Source organism: Cyanistes caeruleus, chromosome 5, assembly GCF_971803275.1.
Source record: "Cyanistes caeruleus chromosome 5, bCyaCae1.hap1.1, whole genome shotgun sequence".
In the NCBI taxonomy this organism is placed as follows: domain Eukaryota; kingdom Metazoa; phylum Chordata; class Aves; order Passeriformes; family Paridae; genus Cyanistes; species Cyanistes caeruleus.
The window spans coordinates 25,617,171-25,632,034 of record NC_141705.1 but is presented as its reverse complement, the minus strand read 5'-3'; the positions used below and the strand labels follow the sequence as shown (position 1 = coordinate 25,632,034).

The window sequence follows — 14,864 nt, the reverse complement described above, 5'->3', positions numbered from 1 at the left end:
GAGGACACATCTGTTCAGATAATATTCCTGATTTCATACAAAACAGTCCAGAAAGAATGGAACCTTCTTTCTACAGTATACAGATGTTCCAGACATTTATTTTTTTTTAATTCTCCTAAATTCATAGCTTTTCATTCTTTTGTGAAAGACATTTGCCTCAGATTACCACTTCATCCACTGGCAGCACAGAAAATTTTCTCAAGGAAATGGAGGCGAGATCTTCACATGACACCACCCTTATGTATCTTGTTTGAGACATTGGTTACCTTTCTACACTGGAGTTTTCTGTGATTTTACACCTAAATGGACATAACAGCTACTAAGAGGGCAACATTGTCATTGGTCTGACAGCTTGCCAGCATCAAAAAATGCCAAACAGAACACATTTAAACAAAGTTCTCTAATCAGAGTGTGAATACACTCATGCTCTACATATGTTCTCAGTAAAGACATTTTAATTATGGCTGTCATACTCCCAAAAGAACAATGAAAAGACTGAATCACAACTTGACATTTCATCCATTATAAAACAATCCTAAAAAACACTTAAAAAGCCAAAGAGAAAACAAAACCCATTCGTAAGTGTCCTTCTACTGTACTCACTATTGTATTTTCTTTAAAATTAAGCCAAAACCCCAAATAGTACCCTTGTAAGGGCTCTAAATTTATGCAAGCTAAGGCAGACACTTTAGCTTGCGCAGTCTTAAAAACTGAAATAATGTTTCTTAGTATATTGGTTTTCCAGTTCTTGCATCAAAATACACCTCTGAGTTGTTCATCCTGGCGACAGAGAATATCATCAATTCCAAGCATTCAAAATCAGCAATTTACACTGCTGTCTTTGAGATGCAAACTTTGTGAACTAAGGAAGTTTCAGCAGATGACTGGTGGATTTTACCATTTGCAAAACAGAACCAACATCCCCCAAACCACCCTACCTTAAAAGGAAGCAGAATCATTTCTCTATTTAAAAATAGGCCATTTCACTATCTACTGAGGCCAAATTTTATTAATTTTAAGTCATATTTCTATTGGTTCCAATGACAGGTGTGTTAGGAGAGCTCACGTGGTCACATAAATAAAGTATTTAGGCTTTGAGCCTTTTAAACTTATTCTGTTTTGTATATGAAGACCTTTCTTCCCTTTAATTTTACTGAAAGCTGTATGCACATACTCTATAAGGAATATACTCTTTGGGAAACAAAGTACTCACCACAGACTTGCACTCAATGAGAAGGTGAAACAGCATTATGAAGAGTGCTGCTGTGTTTATGGGGTTTCCAAAAGAAATAATGTCTATGTCTGAACCACAGTAAGTCTGTAAAGGAAGACAGTGGTCATTGTCAAATATTCTTTATGTATAGTTCTAATACAAAGTGCATGAATAATGTAAATACCGTACATATTTGCACACAGAGTTCAACTCTGTTTCAATGATTATTTTCTTAGTATACACCCATATACAAGGAAGTAAAAATACTTTATTCTCTAATTTGCTTAGGTTTTAAGTAAGTCAAAATGTATAAATGTATTTTGTAGACAGCACTTACAAAGTAAGGCACAAAAAAGCAAATAAGACTTTGGTAAAAAGCATCCAACAAGGTTATCCAGAATGTTGAAGGCAAGTAAGCCTGTAAGAGAAAAACAAAATGGCATTGAAACAAATTGAATAAATTGCTACATCCTTAACTATTGTTAATTTGGATCTGGGGAAAGATTACCTGCAGAATTCCAGCTAGTTTCCAAGTGGAAAAGGCATCTTTTGTGTATAGTTACTAGAACAAAGATCTCCCTCCACACACACAGCTAACTGTTACTATTTAAATCAGCAGCCAGCTCTGGGAACTCTGATATTGCAGCTGTTCCTATCAGAACAGATGTACCAGAGCCTCAGTGAGTCCTAAGGAGGGGAAGGGGCTGATGGACAGGGAAGTACCCTGCAGCTTACCATCACTGAATACCAAGTCCTACCTTCTTCTACCTCCATCCCTTTTTGTTATGTGTGCTGTTTGACTCCTCTGTGTGGATGGGACTTCTCTGTGAGCTAATTTAACTCATGTGAGGTATCAACTCACTTTTCTGCTGGAATAACAAATTGCTCTTTAAACCAGCTCCTGGGAGGACCTGATGGAGTAACTGAGCAGGCACAAGTGAAATAGTTTAACTATATGGATGAAGGGGGAACAGGCAGAAAAGGAGGGAGAAGGGAATAAGACTTCCTCCCTCAGAAGTGGCACACTGCTATGACAGATAAACCACCTAGGAAACCACAGTTGCCTATGCTCTGGCTCAGCTATATCCCATTCCCTCAACCACTGAAGTGAGACACATAGGTGAGAAGTCTAATCATCCAGGATATCCTCTACAATTAGTGGAGAGATGGGTTTTTCCAAAGAGCCATTCAGCCCTTTCAATAACTGAACTGCTGTCCAGAGGAAATGTGGAAAACTTATTTGCCTTTCTGAAAAGTGCTTTAACCACTGAAGATGAATCCCACTTACTGTTCCATTATTTTTTAGTTTATACAAAGCTGTACACTTGTGATGTCATGGTGCAATATTGTGATATTACATCTTATTGCATCTTTTAAAGAATTTCTCTTCCTTCTATATTGTATTTAATTGCAAGCAGTTATTTCTGAGAGCTTCCATGAAAGAAAGGAAATGATAACTCCAACCATAGAGCAAGAAATGATGGGATGGACAACAGACAGAAGCACTAACAGAAGATAAGGAAATAAAAAGGCAAAGAAAAAAATTATGTAATGCAGTAATTCTGATTATGTTGCTTCAAAACCTTCAGCTCAGCTCAGATCACTGTATTGTACATACCCTGAAGATCAAAACAAATCATGAGGCTTTGAAACATTTACTGAATCAAAATTCTCTGACCGACAAAACACAGACCTGCTCAAGCCAATCTACAGAGGTTTGGATTGGTACCAAAAGAGTACTTTCTTTTTCAAAAATACTGCAAACCAAGTAGCATTAAGTATTTAAGGGTATATAAAAAGAAATTGAGAAATCCACAAACAAGCAAAAAAAAAATGTCCATTCACTGTATAACCTTCTTTTCCTTCTAGACCAGACCTAAACTTCCACCAGGTTATAATAAATGAGACAACACTAGTACACAACATACTGTAGCTCTTTTTTTTTAGCAGTATTAGAATAGAATAAAACACAATAAAATATTTCAGTTGGAATGGATTATCTGGTCCAACTGCCTGACCACTTCAGGTCTGACCAAAAGTTCAGGCATGTTATTAAGGGCATTGTCCAACACTGACAGACTCGGGGCATTGACCACACCTCTGTGAAGGCTGCTCCAGTGTATGACCATCCTCTTGTTAAAGAAATGCCTTCTAATGATACTGTAGGATCTGATCATAAAGAAAATGTTAAGCTTTAAGTGACTCATATTGTCAATATTTTCTCTCCCTGGACCATTCGTACCTATTTTGTCTCAGGCTCAGTATGTCACTGCCTATAATAAAGATATTATTTTAATTATTAAATTTTTGGAAGTATGAAATTAAAATAATGCTAGAATTGACACTAAGCAAAGCAGAAACCAGGAAAGACTTCACTGATTTATAGAATTTCATTTAGAACCTACTCCCCCACTCCCTTCAGGTTTCTGTGCTAAATGTTTGGACAGAATTTACTGATAGACTAGGTATGAAGTACAGTGTTTCCAGGTGGGAAGGCAAATTTCATAACATACCTGTAAGGTGAAAAGTACCCTGACTGACAGAAGTTCTTTGAGGATTATTTGAAATTAATATGTTCTGGTTCTTTGGCAGTTGAGAACCTTATATGACAAAGAAAAAATACAGAGTGCCCTTATCTTGCTCAAACAAATCCCAGTTTGAGGAAGCGTGTCAACAGCAAACACAGTGAATGAAATAAACGTGCTGGTAACAATGTTTGTCTAGTATACTGCTTTACCTGAAGTCCTTAATTTCTTTTATCATCCAAATGTCTGATAAGATTGGGTCTATGACTGAAAAGAGCTTAAAAAATCTGAAAAACAAGTTTTCACTTGTGCACATATTGAACAGGCCTAGATGCTTCATAATAGAGAAAGTAATTTAAAACAATGTTTGTCTGAGATGAAACATAAAAGACAGAAATGGCTCAAATGAACATTTCAATTTGCTTCAGGCCAAGCACTCTGTAACCTACCACAGATTTCTGGCTCATTGTGTAAAGCTGTGGGAGTTCCATGAGTATCTCTGCAGATACATCTTTGTCCAAGACACCATAAATGATGGGTGGCACTGATGTAAAAAGGAGATTGAAAAGAATCAAGATCCAGTAGTCAGTCATTGACGTGCCTGAAAACCCGCAGAAAAACTGGTACCAAAACAGGAGGTTCACGTAGGTCTGAAAAGTGACATGGTGAAATTTTAGCCATTGACAAAAGCTTTAAAAACAAGAGAAAAACTGGTAGGTCTTATGTTTGGTTAAAATTATCTGTGGAAACATTTCAAAATTAGACATGACTTGCTGAAACAGTCATGCTACCACCATATTAGTAACGCCCATAACCCACTGTTTAATCAAATCAAACAGTGACTTTGAGAAGGAAATTTAGTCCAAGAAATAAGAGCCTCTGGTCTCTGCAGGCAAATGGGAAACTGAATTGTTTGACACATTTTGAAACCATTCACAATAGGAAGAGAAAAAAGAAAATAAAGACACACTAAACCTTTCAGTGCTCAAAAATACATGAACTGTGATGTCCCTAGAATGGAACAGCTACATACCACATTCTTATAGAAATAGTAAAGCACCATGTTGGTAAGTCTGGTATAACACCAGTGACCATGGACAAGCAGCAGCTTCCTGAGGTGTCTAAACTGAGAGATTGCAAAGTCACTTGCCATCACAGCCTGCAACACACACAAAGAGAAGGATATGATATAACCAAACTGTTAAAGATAAGCTTCAGATACTGCCAACCAAGCAACTTACCCACTGTTGGAAATCCTTGTTTTATAATTTTTTATACATTGCTTGCCAGGTTATGCTCACTAAGATAATCCCCTTCCATACAAGACTTTACAACACACAGAGCTCAGTCCAGCAGAGCACAAGCAGCAATATATCTGTCATCATTATTTCTGCACAAGTGCACAGAAATCATGGACACTGACACTTAGGCTGCTCATTTCCCTGCACAACATGAGTAATATGGAGCTCACTGACAGGCAGAAAACTGTTGTTTGGAGCTTAACCTACAGCATTCAGCTTCTAATTGCTCCTGGTGGACTGCTGAGGCCTGGGTGTGAGGTTGAGGCTGCAACGTCTCGCCCATGTAAGGGAACGGACTGTGGAGCTATTGGGTCTCCAGAGTACACTTTGAACTGATTTAAAACGTAACCTAACATAATTTGCAGATATCTTTGGATTCACTACCTGCATGCCTTCCTGTCCAGATATTCCCACACCAGTGTCAGCCACCTGGATCATACTGACATCATTGGCACCATCACCTACAGAGAAGAGAGGAAAAATCGAAACTAACTTTGCTGGCTAGTACATTGGACACCTGTGGAAGTGGCAGGAAGACAAACATCAAATAGAAGACAGTTAAGAGAAATACATTTTTATGGCAAACACTGAAAAACCCTAAAAAGAACAGGATTAGTAAGTGAAGGCCCGACTGAACTGAACTATGTTCTCCAAATAGATAATAGTTATTCCTTTGTCAAAATTTAGCTGGCATGCTGCACCAGAAAACATGGCTGCTTTAAATCACAGCCAGTCATCTCCCCTCTGCCTCCTTATTTTGTGGGGTTGTGATGGAAAGTAAAATGCTCTCACTTGCTGCTTTGCATGTTACATAACACAGTATGATGCTGTTCTTACTGTTTAATACTGACATAAGTTTATGGACTAAATTTGTTACTTCAGAAGACAAACATCATTTTATGTTAGAGACAACTACAATTCAAAGGATTATCTTATAAAATAAATGTTGTGACAGACATTAATATACAAGAGAATAAACTGGCTTCTACTTCTTTTCAGAGAAAGGAGGATAACCACAAGACTCACCTACAGCCAATGTCATTGCTTTTAGCTTACTTCGCACCAGTTTGACCAGGACACTCTTCTGCAGTGGTGTGGCTTGGCAACAGACTACAGCCCGACATTTTTCTGTGAGTTCCAAGAAAATATTCTGTAGGCTGTCATGAAGGACATGCTCTAAAGTCCTTCCATCAATAACCAGGCCTGCATTGAACCCTCGAGCTTGGGTGGAAGGACTTGCAGAGACATTTCCAAGTTTCTCACTGGGTTTGTTTTTGACAGAAGCATTCTTCTGGATGCCTTCTAGAATTTTGCTCATTACCAAGGCACAGGCATCCTAATTAAAGACAAGAGAATGGCATCTTATGAAGTACTGTTTGTACTCTTCCTCCCCTTTAAATTCATAAAATATATATGGGGAAAAGGTCACATGCTGTCCTTGTATAGTATTTATCTGGAAAGGCTCAGACATGAGGCTGAATACCCCTTTAAAATCACAAAGGATGCACACTGCTGTTAATAAAAGAGTCTGTGATAAACTTTGCTTAAGCAAATTTGCTTGGGTATTACATTAAGAGAAGAAAAAAACCTAAGCAGGCCAGAAAACCTTCACAGACTTTGCAGGAAAAGCAGCCATTAAGGATTCTGTAACATACAGCTTTGATAGAAAACTTTTGCTGTCTGTGTTTCTTTGTCTGGCATGCAAAGCCAAAAGTGCACTTCATATCACACTACAGGTGAGCTGCTATGAATTACTGAAGAACTGGCCTTGTGGAATGTTTTACCTCATCAGATTCAATGCAAGATGCTCAAAAAGTTTGTGGGATCAATATATGTAAAGCACATGCAACACAGAAGAAAATAAATCTTCTCATCCTTTTACTTTGAAATGCAATAGTATCAAATCCTGGTTTTTATTTCTACATCCTCCAGTTACAGGGAGAAAAAGCACTTTTGCAAAAGGGGCATAGTTCTCACTGTCAAGTAAGACACTAATTTCCCAGCAGAGTAAAAGGAAAAGTGTTGGCACAAATCAAACTCCAAGGTTTCCTCAAATACAACTGGACTAAAAATCCTTTCTTTTTTCATTTTATTTTACCCACAGTTACTTCTTATCACACTACCTTTTATGGCATATACAAACTGTATTTCTTAAGATACATACAAGCAGAGAAAGAAAAGAAAAATTAAAGGTCTTAGAACAATCCTCGAAATCTGAGGCCATGTCAACTCCTTAGCTTACCACAGAGAGAAATTAAGAAGTCTATTCAATTAAAATAATTAATCACAATGTAGGGACTGTATCGAAAGAAACAGTTGTTACATACACAGAAAGGACTTAATTTTATCCACTAGGAAGAACAATACAGAAAAGCAAATGTTCTTTGGTTTCTCAAGCAAACAACATTTGCTTTTCTGTATGTCCTGTGGAATACCCTTATTGAATTTTTCAGCAGAGAAGAAAATCTACTCTTCTACTCACCCTACTCTGTGATTTAAGAGTGAAGATTCTGTCCTCTGGTTCCAGCAGTTTACAAGCATAGGCAATGTTGACAGCTGTCTCTCTCTTGTCACCTGTCAACATCCATATTTTTATTCCAGCTTGCCGTAATGCCTGTATTGTGTCTGGAACACCCTCCTGCAGGCGATCTTCAATGCCAGTGGCACCTTAATTTAGGCAAACAGAAAGATTAGTGCTGCTGTACTTCCAAAACCAAAATGCTCCAAGAGTGACAGGATGAGCTGGTTCTCTGTACCCATATCCTAAAACAGACATGCTACCATGACATGCTTGGAAATTCCTGAAAGCAAGCACCTCGGTAGGATGAACCATTTAACCTCCACTTCCATTTAATGTTAGGGCCAACCCATTCTTGTCATACCAGAGACACAAGCCTGCAAGACAGCAGGTCTCCAAAGCAGCTTGACTTCTCTCTGTTGGCTTTAGTGGCAAAGGGTACCCTGTATATACTTAAAAAAGAATCAGTTTGCAGCACTGCTCTGCCTTCTCTCCAGAAACCAAAGCCAGTAATCCCAGAATTCCTTTAGTATCAAGGTTTATGGCATTTGCACTAAGTAGATGACACAAAATGAGGAAAGGAGTACCCTTTACACAATAGGATCTGTGTCTCTTCAACTTCTAGCATGAGCTGCCTTTACCACCATAGTCAGATCTTTGCACATTGTTTTCCAAATGTTATTTGCTGGGCAGTTCTCTAAAATGATTATCCCAGACTGCCTGCAGTTTACCTTTCACACACCTATGTCAAACATTTTTTGTTTCACTTCTACACAGCTGAATGATATTCAGAGGAATGGCTCCTACAGAAGCATGCCTGACTTCTTCTCTCCATGTTACTATAACAGCACAAGTACACCTGCTGTGCCATGAATGCAACACTGATAAAAAATATGCCCAGAAGGGGATTTCTCTGAATATCTGCACTGGCCTGTGATTTGTTACTATCATTTCATGCACTTATTATAATGACATTTAAAACCTCTAGTGAAGACAGAAAAATACCCAATAATAACAATAAAAAAAAATATTTAAAAAACATCACAAGAAACCACCCAAAAAACCCCAACCAACCAAGTAGATTTTTACAAACAGGAGAGCACCATCTGTCTTCAGTGTGCTTTACAACTAATATAAACTTTACCAGTGAGATGTACGGAAACTCAGAAGTGACGATAAATTCTAAGTCTGTAGAAAGCTACGTGTTACACAGATTGAGATTAGCACAGCTCTCTGCAAGCAAATTCCAATTACAAACATCAGAAGCATTTTCCTGAGAGTTACAGTATTTTCTACCTACCAAGCAAAGTTAGTTTGGTCTCAAGCCTCATGGCAGATTCAAGCAGCAGATCCTCCCTATTGTCAATGCTGGTTTCTGCTAAAAAACGATGATTTAACCACTCTGTATATTCGGCATCACTCATCACCTACACAGAGAGGGAAAATATATGGTATGTATCTATACTGGGTTTTCAACAGTGCATCAAAAGTGTTCTTGTGGTTACTTCTGCTGTCCACAGCCTGAACCTGTGAGTGCAGCCCCTGGCAGTGCATTGCTTATATGCTCCAGGATGTCTATGGATTTAGTACAATGTTCAGAGTGTTAGATTACTTTACCAGGCTACTCATTGGCACCCTGCAGGTTCCTGGGGCTGCCTGACAGATTTCCATTTAGATAGAAGGCAGGCAGAGAAATGGGCATAGTGCACTCTCCCTACTGCTGCTCACCTGCAGTGCTGATATTGCCACAGAATCACTGTTCAGCTACACAGCCTGTGCTTTCACTTTGCATAGAGCTTTTTCTTTACAAAGCTTCTCGCCTGTTTCAATCCCTACGGAATTTTACTTCCAAGCAGCTTTGAATTTAAAATGGAATCTCAAAACTTATCACTTCGGTTGTTCATCTACAGTTCGTAACACTGCAAACTGTGAAACCCAATAAAACAGGTGTGACTTAATGTGTTTCCTGTGTCTAGAATTCCACCCAGGGTAAGATTCACACAAGGAGACTTGCTTATGAGTCCTAAAGAGAAGGTGGGCTATTTGACAATCCCTATTTTAAAATTAGGATGCTAAGATGCTTGGCATCCTAAACTGACAACAATGGCAATCCAACAGAAGTCAGGCATTGATCTGGGTTTTCTTCCAAATTCCTCCTAAAAGAACATCAGGATAAACAAAATGTGGCAACAGAAGAATCTGTTTAGAAGACGTGATGTTTGCTCCACTGGTGATACCGCTGAGGCTGGTCACAGACTGCAAACATTCTTCTGAATATATATTAAAAGAAATACCTTCTTAGCAATACACAGAGTGCGCAGTCCTCTCCTGGCATAGTCATCCAAATGCTGCTGAGTTCTCTCTTTAATCTTTTCTTCAATTTCAGAATTATTAGAATGTACTATCACACAAAAAGAAGAGAAAGCAAATTAAACATGCATGATTAGGCTAAATTTAGTGGAAAATTTTGAAGGTCTAAATACATTCTTAAAGCAGCAAAATGTTAAAACTTATCATTAAAGAATGGAAAGGGCAAGCAAAGAATTAAAAGTTCTGTAGATACCTTCAGATGCAGTCCTCAACAAATCCATCATGACTGAGTCTGCACCTTTTGTGTACACCACCACTTTGTTGGAGACTGGATGCCGAACCACCACTGACATCCTTTTCCGCAGTGAATCAAAAGGCACAATATGCAAAAGCTGAAACGTTAAAGACCCCAGACCTGCAAAGTCCACAGTTACTTGATCTGGAGTTCTAGACTGTAAAACACATTTATAAGCCCTAGCAGCATGAACTAAGGCAGCTTCGTCTGGACTCTCAGCTTCATAACATAGTTTTGGTATGGGAGATAATTCAATAGATGACACAGCATGGTTGGGTTCACCAGCAGCTACACTCACTACATGTAGTTCTCCAGGCACTTGAGAATTTTCTGGGCTGTCAGTATTGTGAGGTTCAGAAACCCTTTGAGCAGCTCCATCCAAAGTAGGTGAAGCCAGTTTCATTCTAAATATAGACAGTTTTCTCACAGAACTACTGGGGCTTTCAGATGATGACTCCTTTACACTTGGAAGTGGGGAAGAACTTAGTCTCCAAACTGAAAACCTCTGGAACATTTGCCTTATTTCCTCAAGTGATTTAATAGGCATCTTGCTCAGCGAAGAGAGTCTCATCTGGAAGAGAATAGTCAAAGAAAGTATTTGTTAAATTCTTCCTATTTTATTATATTAAGGAAGGACTCCGTACAAAGTAAGTATGTTTCATAATGAAAGTAGTATTTTAAAATTTACCATGAGTTTGACTGCTTATATTAAAGATGGCCAGCTCAAGCAAACATGAAACCATATGAGTACAGTAACAGCCTCTATATGCCATGAAAGTACCTCAGGTGTGAAAATTGATGTGTTTCACGTTTAATTCATGACTCCATGCAATACTTCTTTTCAGTAATGAACAGAGTTAGTACATTGTAACTTTTAGAAGTTGTGCCAAATTTAACTAAAAACTTTAATCCTTGCTCTGAATTAGCAAAATACTTGTGAAGAATGAACCAATCTCCTCATACTAGCTACAAGAACTGCTAAACATAGAGCACCTTATCAACAGTTTTTAGTGTTTTAAGTTAAAAGACAATTCCCCTGTGATCAATGCTATAAAATAATTGCCTTCCTGTTACTCAGAACAGCTAGGGAGGTAACAGCTTACAAAAATAAGGCATACAAGGGTGACATTCCTTTCTCATTGCTGGTGAGAAAGTAAGAATGAGTTACCAGGAAGCATGTTCTCTTCTGCCACTAAAAACCAAACTGTAGGGACAAACTATGGCTCAGCTCCTACACAGTTCCAGCAACTTGCAGTGTGTCTCCATTCAGTATCACCGAAACAGAGACTAGGAACATCCTTTCATTGCCTCGTCAGAGACTGCAATACTGAAATCTCCCATTGCCTTGAGTTCTTTCCTCAATCATCAACTCAGAAAACTCCCACACTGCTCCTCCCAATCTACCTGCTAGTGACCTGGAGACAAAATACTCTCAAAAAACCAAGACTCTCACCTGTATATTTTCTTCCATTCCATTTAGGGAATAGGTAACTATTGACTATGAACTCATCTGCCTCATACACACATGGATCTCTAGGCTGCCTACTACACTTTCTGGGAATGCTTGGAAGCACATTAAAATACCAGGCTTATTTACACATAGGAGGTACTTCATATCCCACAGGATATGTTTTGTGAATGTCTCCAGCTATGGTTGTAGGTTTACTACCTAGATGGACACTGAAAATTCGTGCACATGTCATTAATTCTTTTTTTTTCAAAAACAAAGTCAACAAATGTAAATCACTGAGTAATGAGGGAAAGCAATCTAAGCTGAACTTTGGAATTATCCTGCAACACAGTCAAAACAGGCAAAAAATGGGGTTATAAAAATATCACACATAAAAAACCCAAAGATTTGAAAAAAAAACCACCCCAGTACTATTTAAAAAAAAAAAAAAAAAGTTAGTTTGTGTGCACTGAAAACATGTGGTCACTCCAAACTACTAAACCAGGGCAGCCTAGCAAATACAAATTTGTGGTGAGACAATTTTATGCCATACTGCAAAGCAATTTTTTTTCAGACTAATATACATATAAAACTTAATCTTCCATACTTTTGCTGGATCTCTATTTGAATAGTCAGGGAGCAGGTAAGAGCATTCTCAGTTTCAGCATTTTGTGAATCTTCAGCCATTATTCTTGTTTTACAGCCTACAATAACCTATTAGTAAAGGTAACCTGAGTGTTTTCGTATTCTTACAGGAAGTTATACCCATATCTAAAAAACCATAACTAGAATATGGAAAAAATTACAACTGCAATTTAATCTCCAAATTTGTCTTGTAAAAGTTACAAATGGTCACAGAAACAAAAAGACTGAAGTCAATTTATCAGCATTATTTTATTCATTAACTCATTACATTCCACAGTTTTACAATAATTCCCCTCTTTCTAATAGGACAAACCAGCAAAAAGGAAGGTGAAAAGGATAATTTTTAAAACGTCAGTTAATTGTATTTTTCTTTTTGTAATTGAACCAAAAGTAGATCAGCTACTTGCAAGTATGACCAAATAGCCAAAAGCAAAGCCTTCTTACCTTCTGACGTGGCTGATTGGGGCCTGAAACTACAACAGTATTACAGATTGCCAGAGCAAGAAAGAAGTCAGTGATATACATTGTCTCCAAAGATAACTTGCTGCTAGCTTCTTCTGATTGTTGATAGGAATGAAAAGAAATTTGACTGAACTTCTCCAACAGCTGTGTGTCTGGTACAATATCTGTTTCCTATTAAGAAATGAAGAAAACTGCCCATGAGGTTATAAACTTAGTCTCTGGAGGTTAAACAGATGATTTAAGTGTAGAAGCTCATAAAACTTTCCTCCTGTGCTGAGTTGGTTATACCAGGAAACAGAGAAACACTGGCATCTTCACTGCCTTGTGCTATTCCATTGAAAATAGCAAACTTCTTGCCCAAAGAGGTAAACACTAAAGGCTTAACCCATAGCCTTAGACACTTCAACAGAGATTAAATATGATGTTTTATATTTAGACACCTTCAGGTACAGAAGCAGAGATTTTTCCTCTTGTAGCCTCAAGTAAGTATTGGCCATATAGATATTTCCTAATAAAAACAAAAGAAAATGCTCGAAACATCTTAAAATAAAAAACCAAAACCAAACAAATTAAAATTAAGTTGGTAGTTTCATTTGAAGTGGTCATGGATGCAGAGCAGCAAGTCAATGTATACATCTTCATGAACCAATGTGTCTGCAGTGTCAGTTGTAAATAGCACCCAACCAAGTCATCCTGAGACCTCTGATTTTGGTGGAAGTGAGAAAGGATTTCTTAAATGACAACCAATCTGATCAAATGGGAGTAAAAAGAAATACTCTCATGAGTTAATTCAGAAATTTAGCATCAAACCCAACAGCTTCTACTTACAATGGGACTGCTGAAAGCCATGTCTCCTGAGTGGCAAGTATCACTTGCTTCATCTTGCTTTTTGAATGCAGAGTAACTACCAGAGAACTGATTCAAAGACTTCCTGTTCAAAGGTTCACACACAGCTCTGCAGTTGTGCCTCTGACATTTTGATGTAGGGGTTGAAGAGCCACACTGACAACCAGCTGAATCCTCATCCTCTGAATCAATCTCTTGATAGGATTCCAACCTCTTTGCTAAGGAAAAGGAAACAAAATTATTGTTCCATGAGCAAAAAGAAACATGTCCAAAACACAAATTAGTTATGCAGTTCAGAATAATACACCAGTTATGAAAAATTAAACCTGTAACAAGCCACCACCCTGTCTTCATGATTGAGCAACATTCTACTGCATTGAATGCAGAAGAAGGAACAAGAATGATCGGAGTTCCACATAACGTGAGCCACACGGTTACAGTAAAATAAGCTGGAGTTACACAACCTTCAGAAGGGCACATTGATGGGAGTCAAATGCCTGTTCAAGTGAAGAGAAATTGCATAGAGATAGGAAATAGGATGTTTTCTGTGAACACTGTGGTTATCAGAAGACAATGGTTCCATACTGTGGCAAGATGGACTCAGGCTAGGTATCAACAAAACCTTGTCAGAGACAATGGAACGTATCAGAATGGAATGCCTGAGAAAGCAGTGAATAGAACTTTACTGGAGGTCCTGAAGAAATAAAATAATTAATCTCTTAAAGAATATTAGCAACAATTCTGCTTTAAGCAAGAAAAATGGGACCAGACTTTCTGATGAGTTTTATAGCCATTATATTATGATGGATCAGGATTGTATGTCAGGGGTTTCATAAATACAGCTGCTAGCCGAAACTCATTCAAATGGTGTTTATTGTTTCAGTAATGGACACTCCCTCACAAAAAGATACATGTTTTCTGAGGTTTTAATTGAAAAGCAAGTTTCAACAATTGAACTTTGGACATGTGTTAACACCTTTGTGCAAGAGATGTAAATGCAGTTCTGCTCCTCCCCACAAATCAATGGTGTAAAGAACCTCTGTAGAAAGTGGAAACACTCTTATGCTATCATGTGCTTGATTAAGAATGTATCTAAGTGTTTGCACTCATGTTCTGAGAGTGTTTGACCACATGCCAGAATTTGAATCTCTGGAAAGCACTGGAACTATGTAGACTATTCAGCTTTCAAGTTTTACCTCTCACTGTGAAAACAGCATTCCATGAGTATGCACTAGCACTTCAATGCCTAAAACCCATAGACAGCATGGAAAAACTGCTCTGAGAGCTGTGTGTTGCCTA

The 14,864-nt window shown here is 38.0% G+C and overlaps 1 protein-coding gene across 1 annotated transcript in view; it reads right to left on the bottom strand.

Moving 5' to 3' along the window:
- The window catches only part of ATP10D (ATPase phospholipid transporting 10D (putative)), a 40,583-nt gene that overhangs the window by 2,898 nt on the left and 22,821 nt on the right, over positions 1 to 14,864 (bottom strand). The window contains 12 exon segments of the mRNA XM_023925265.2: positions 1,214 to 1,318; positions 1,551 to 1,631; positions 4,188 to 4,388; positions 4,772 to 4,897; positions 5,424 to 5,500; positions 6,066 to 6,375; positions 7,522 to 7,706; positions 8,858 to 8,984; positions 9,852 to 9,958; positions 10,121 to 10,733; positions 12,702 to 12,890; positions 13,548 to 13,783. Of these exon segments, the coding sequence (XP_023781033.2) occupies positions 1,214 to 1,318; positions 1,551 to 1,631; positions 4,188 to 4,388; positions 4,772 to 4,897; positions 5,424 to 5,500; positions 6,066 to 6,375; positions 7,522 to 7,706; positions 8,858 to 8,984; positions 9,852 to 9,958; positions 10,121 to 10,733; positions 12,702 to 12,890; positions 13,548 to 13,783 (2,357 nt within the window).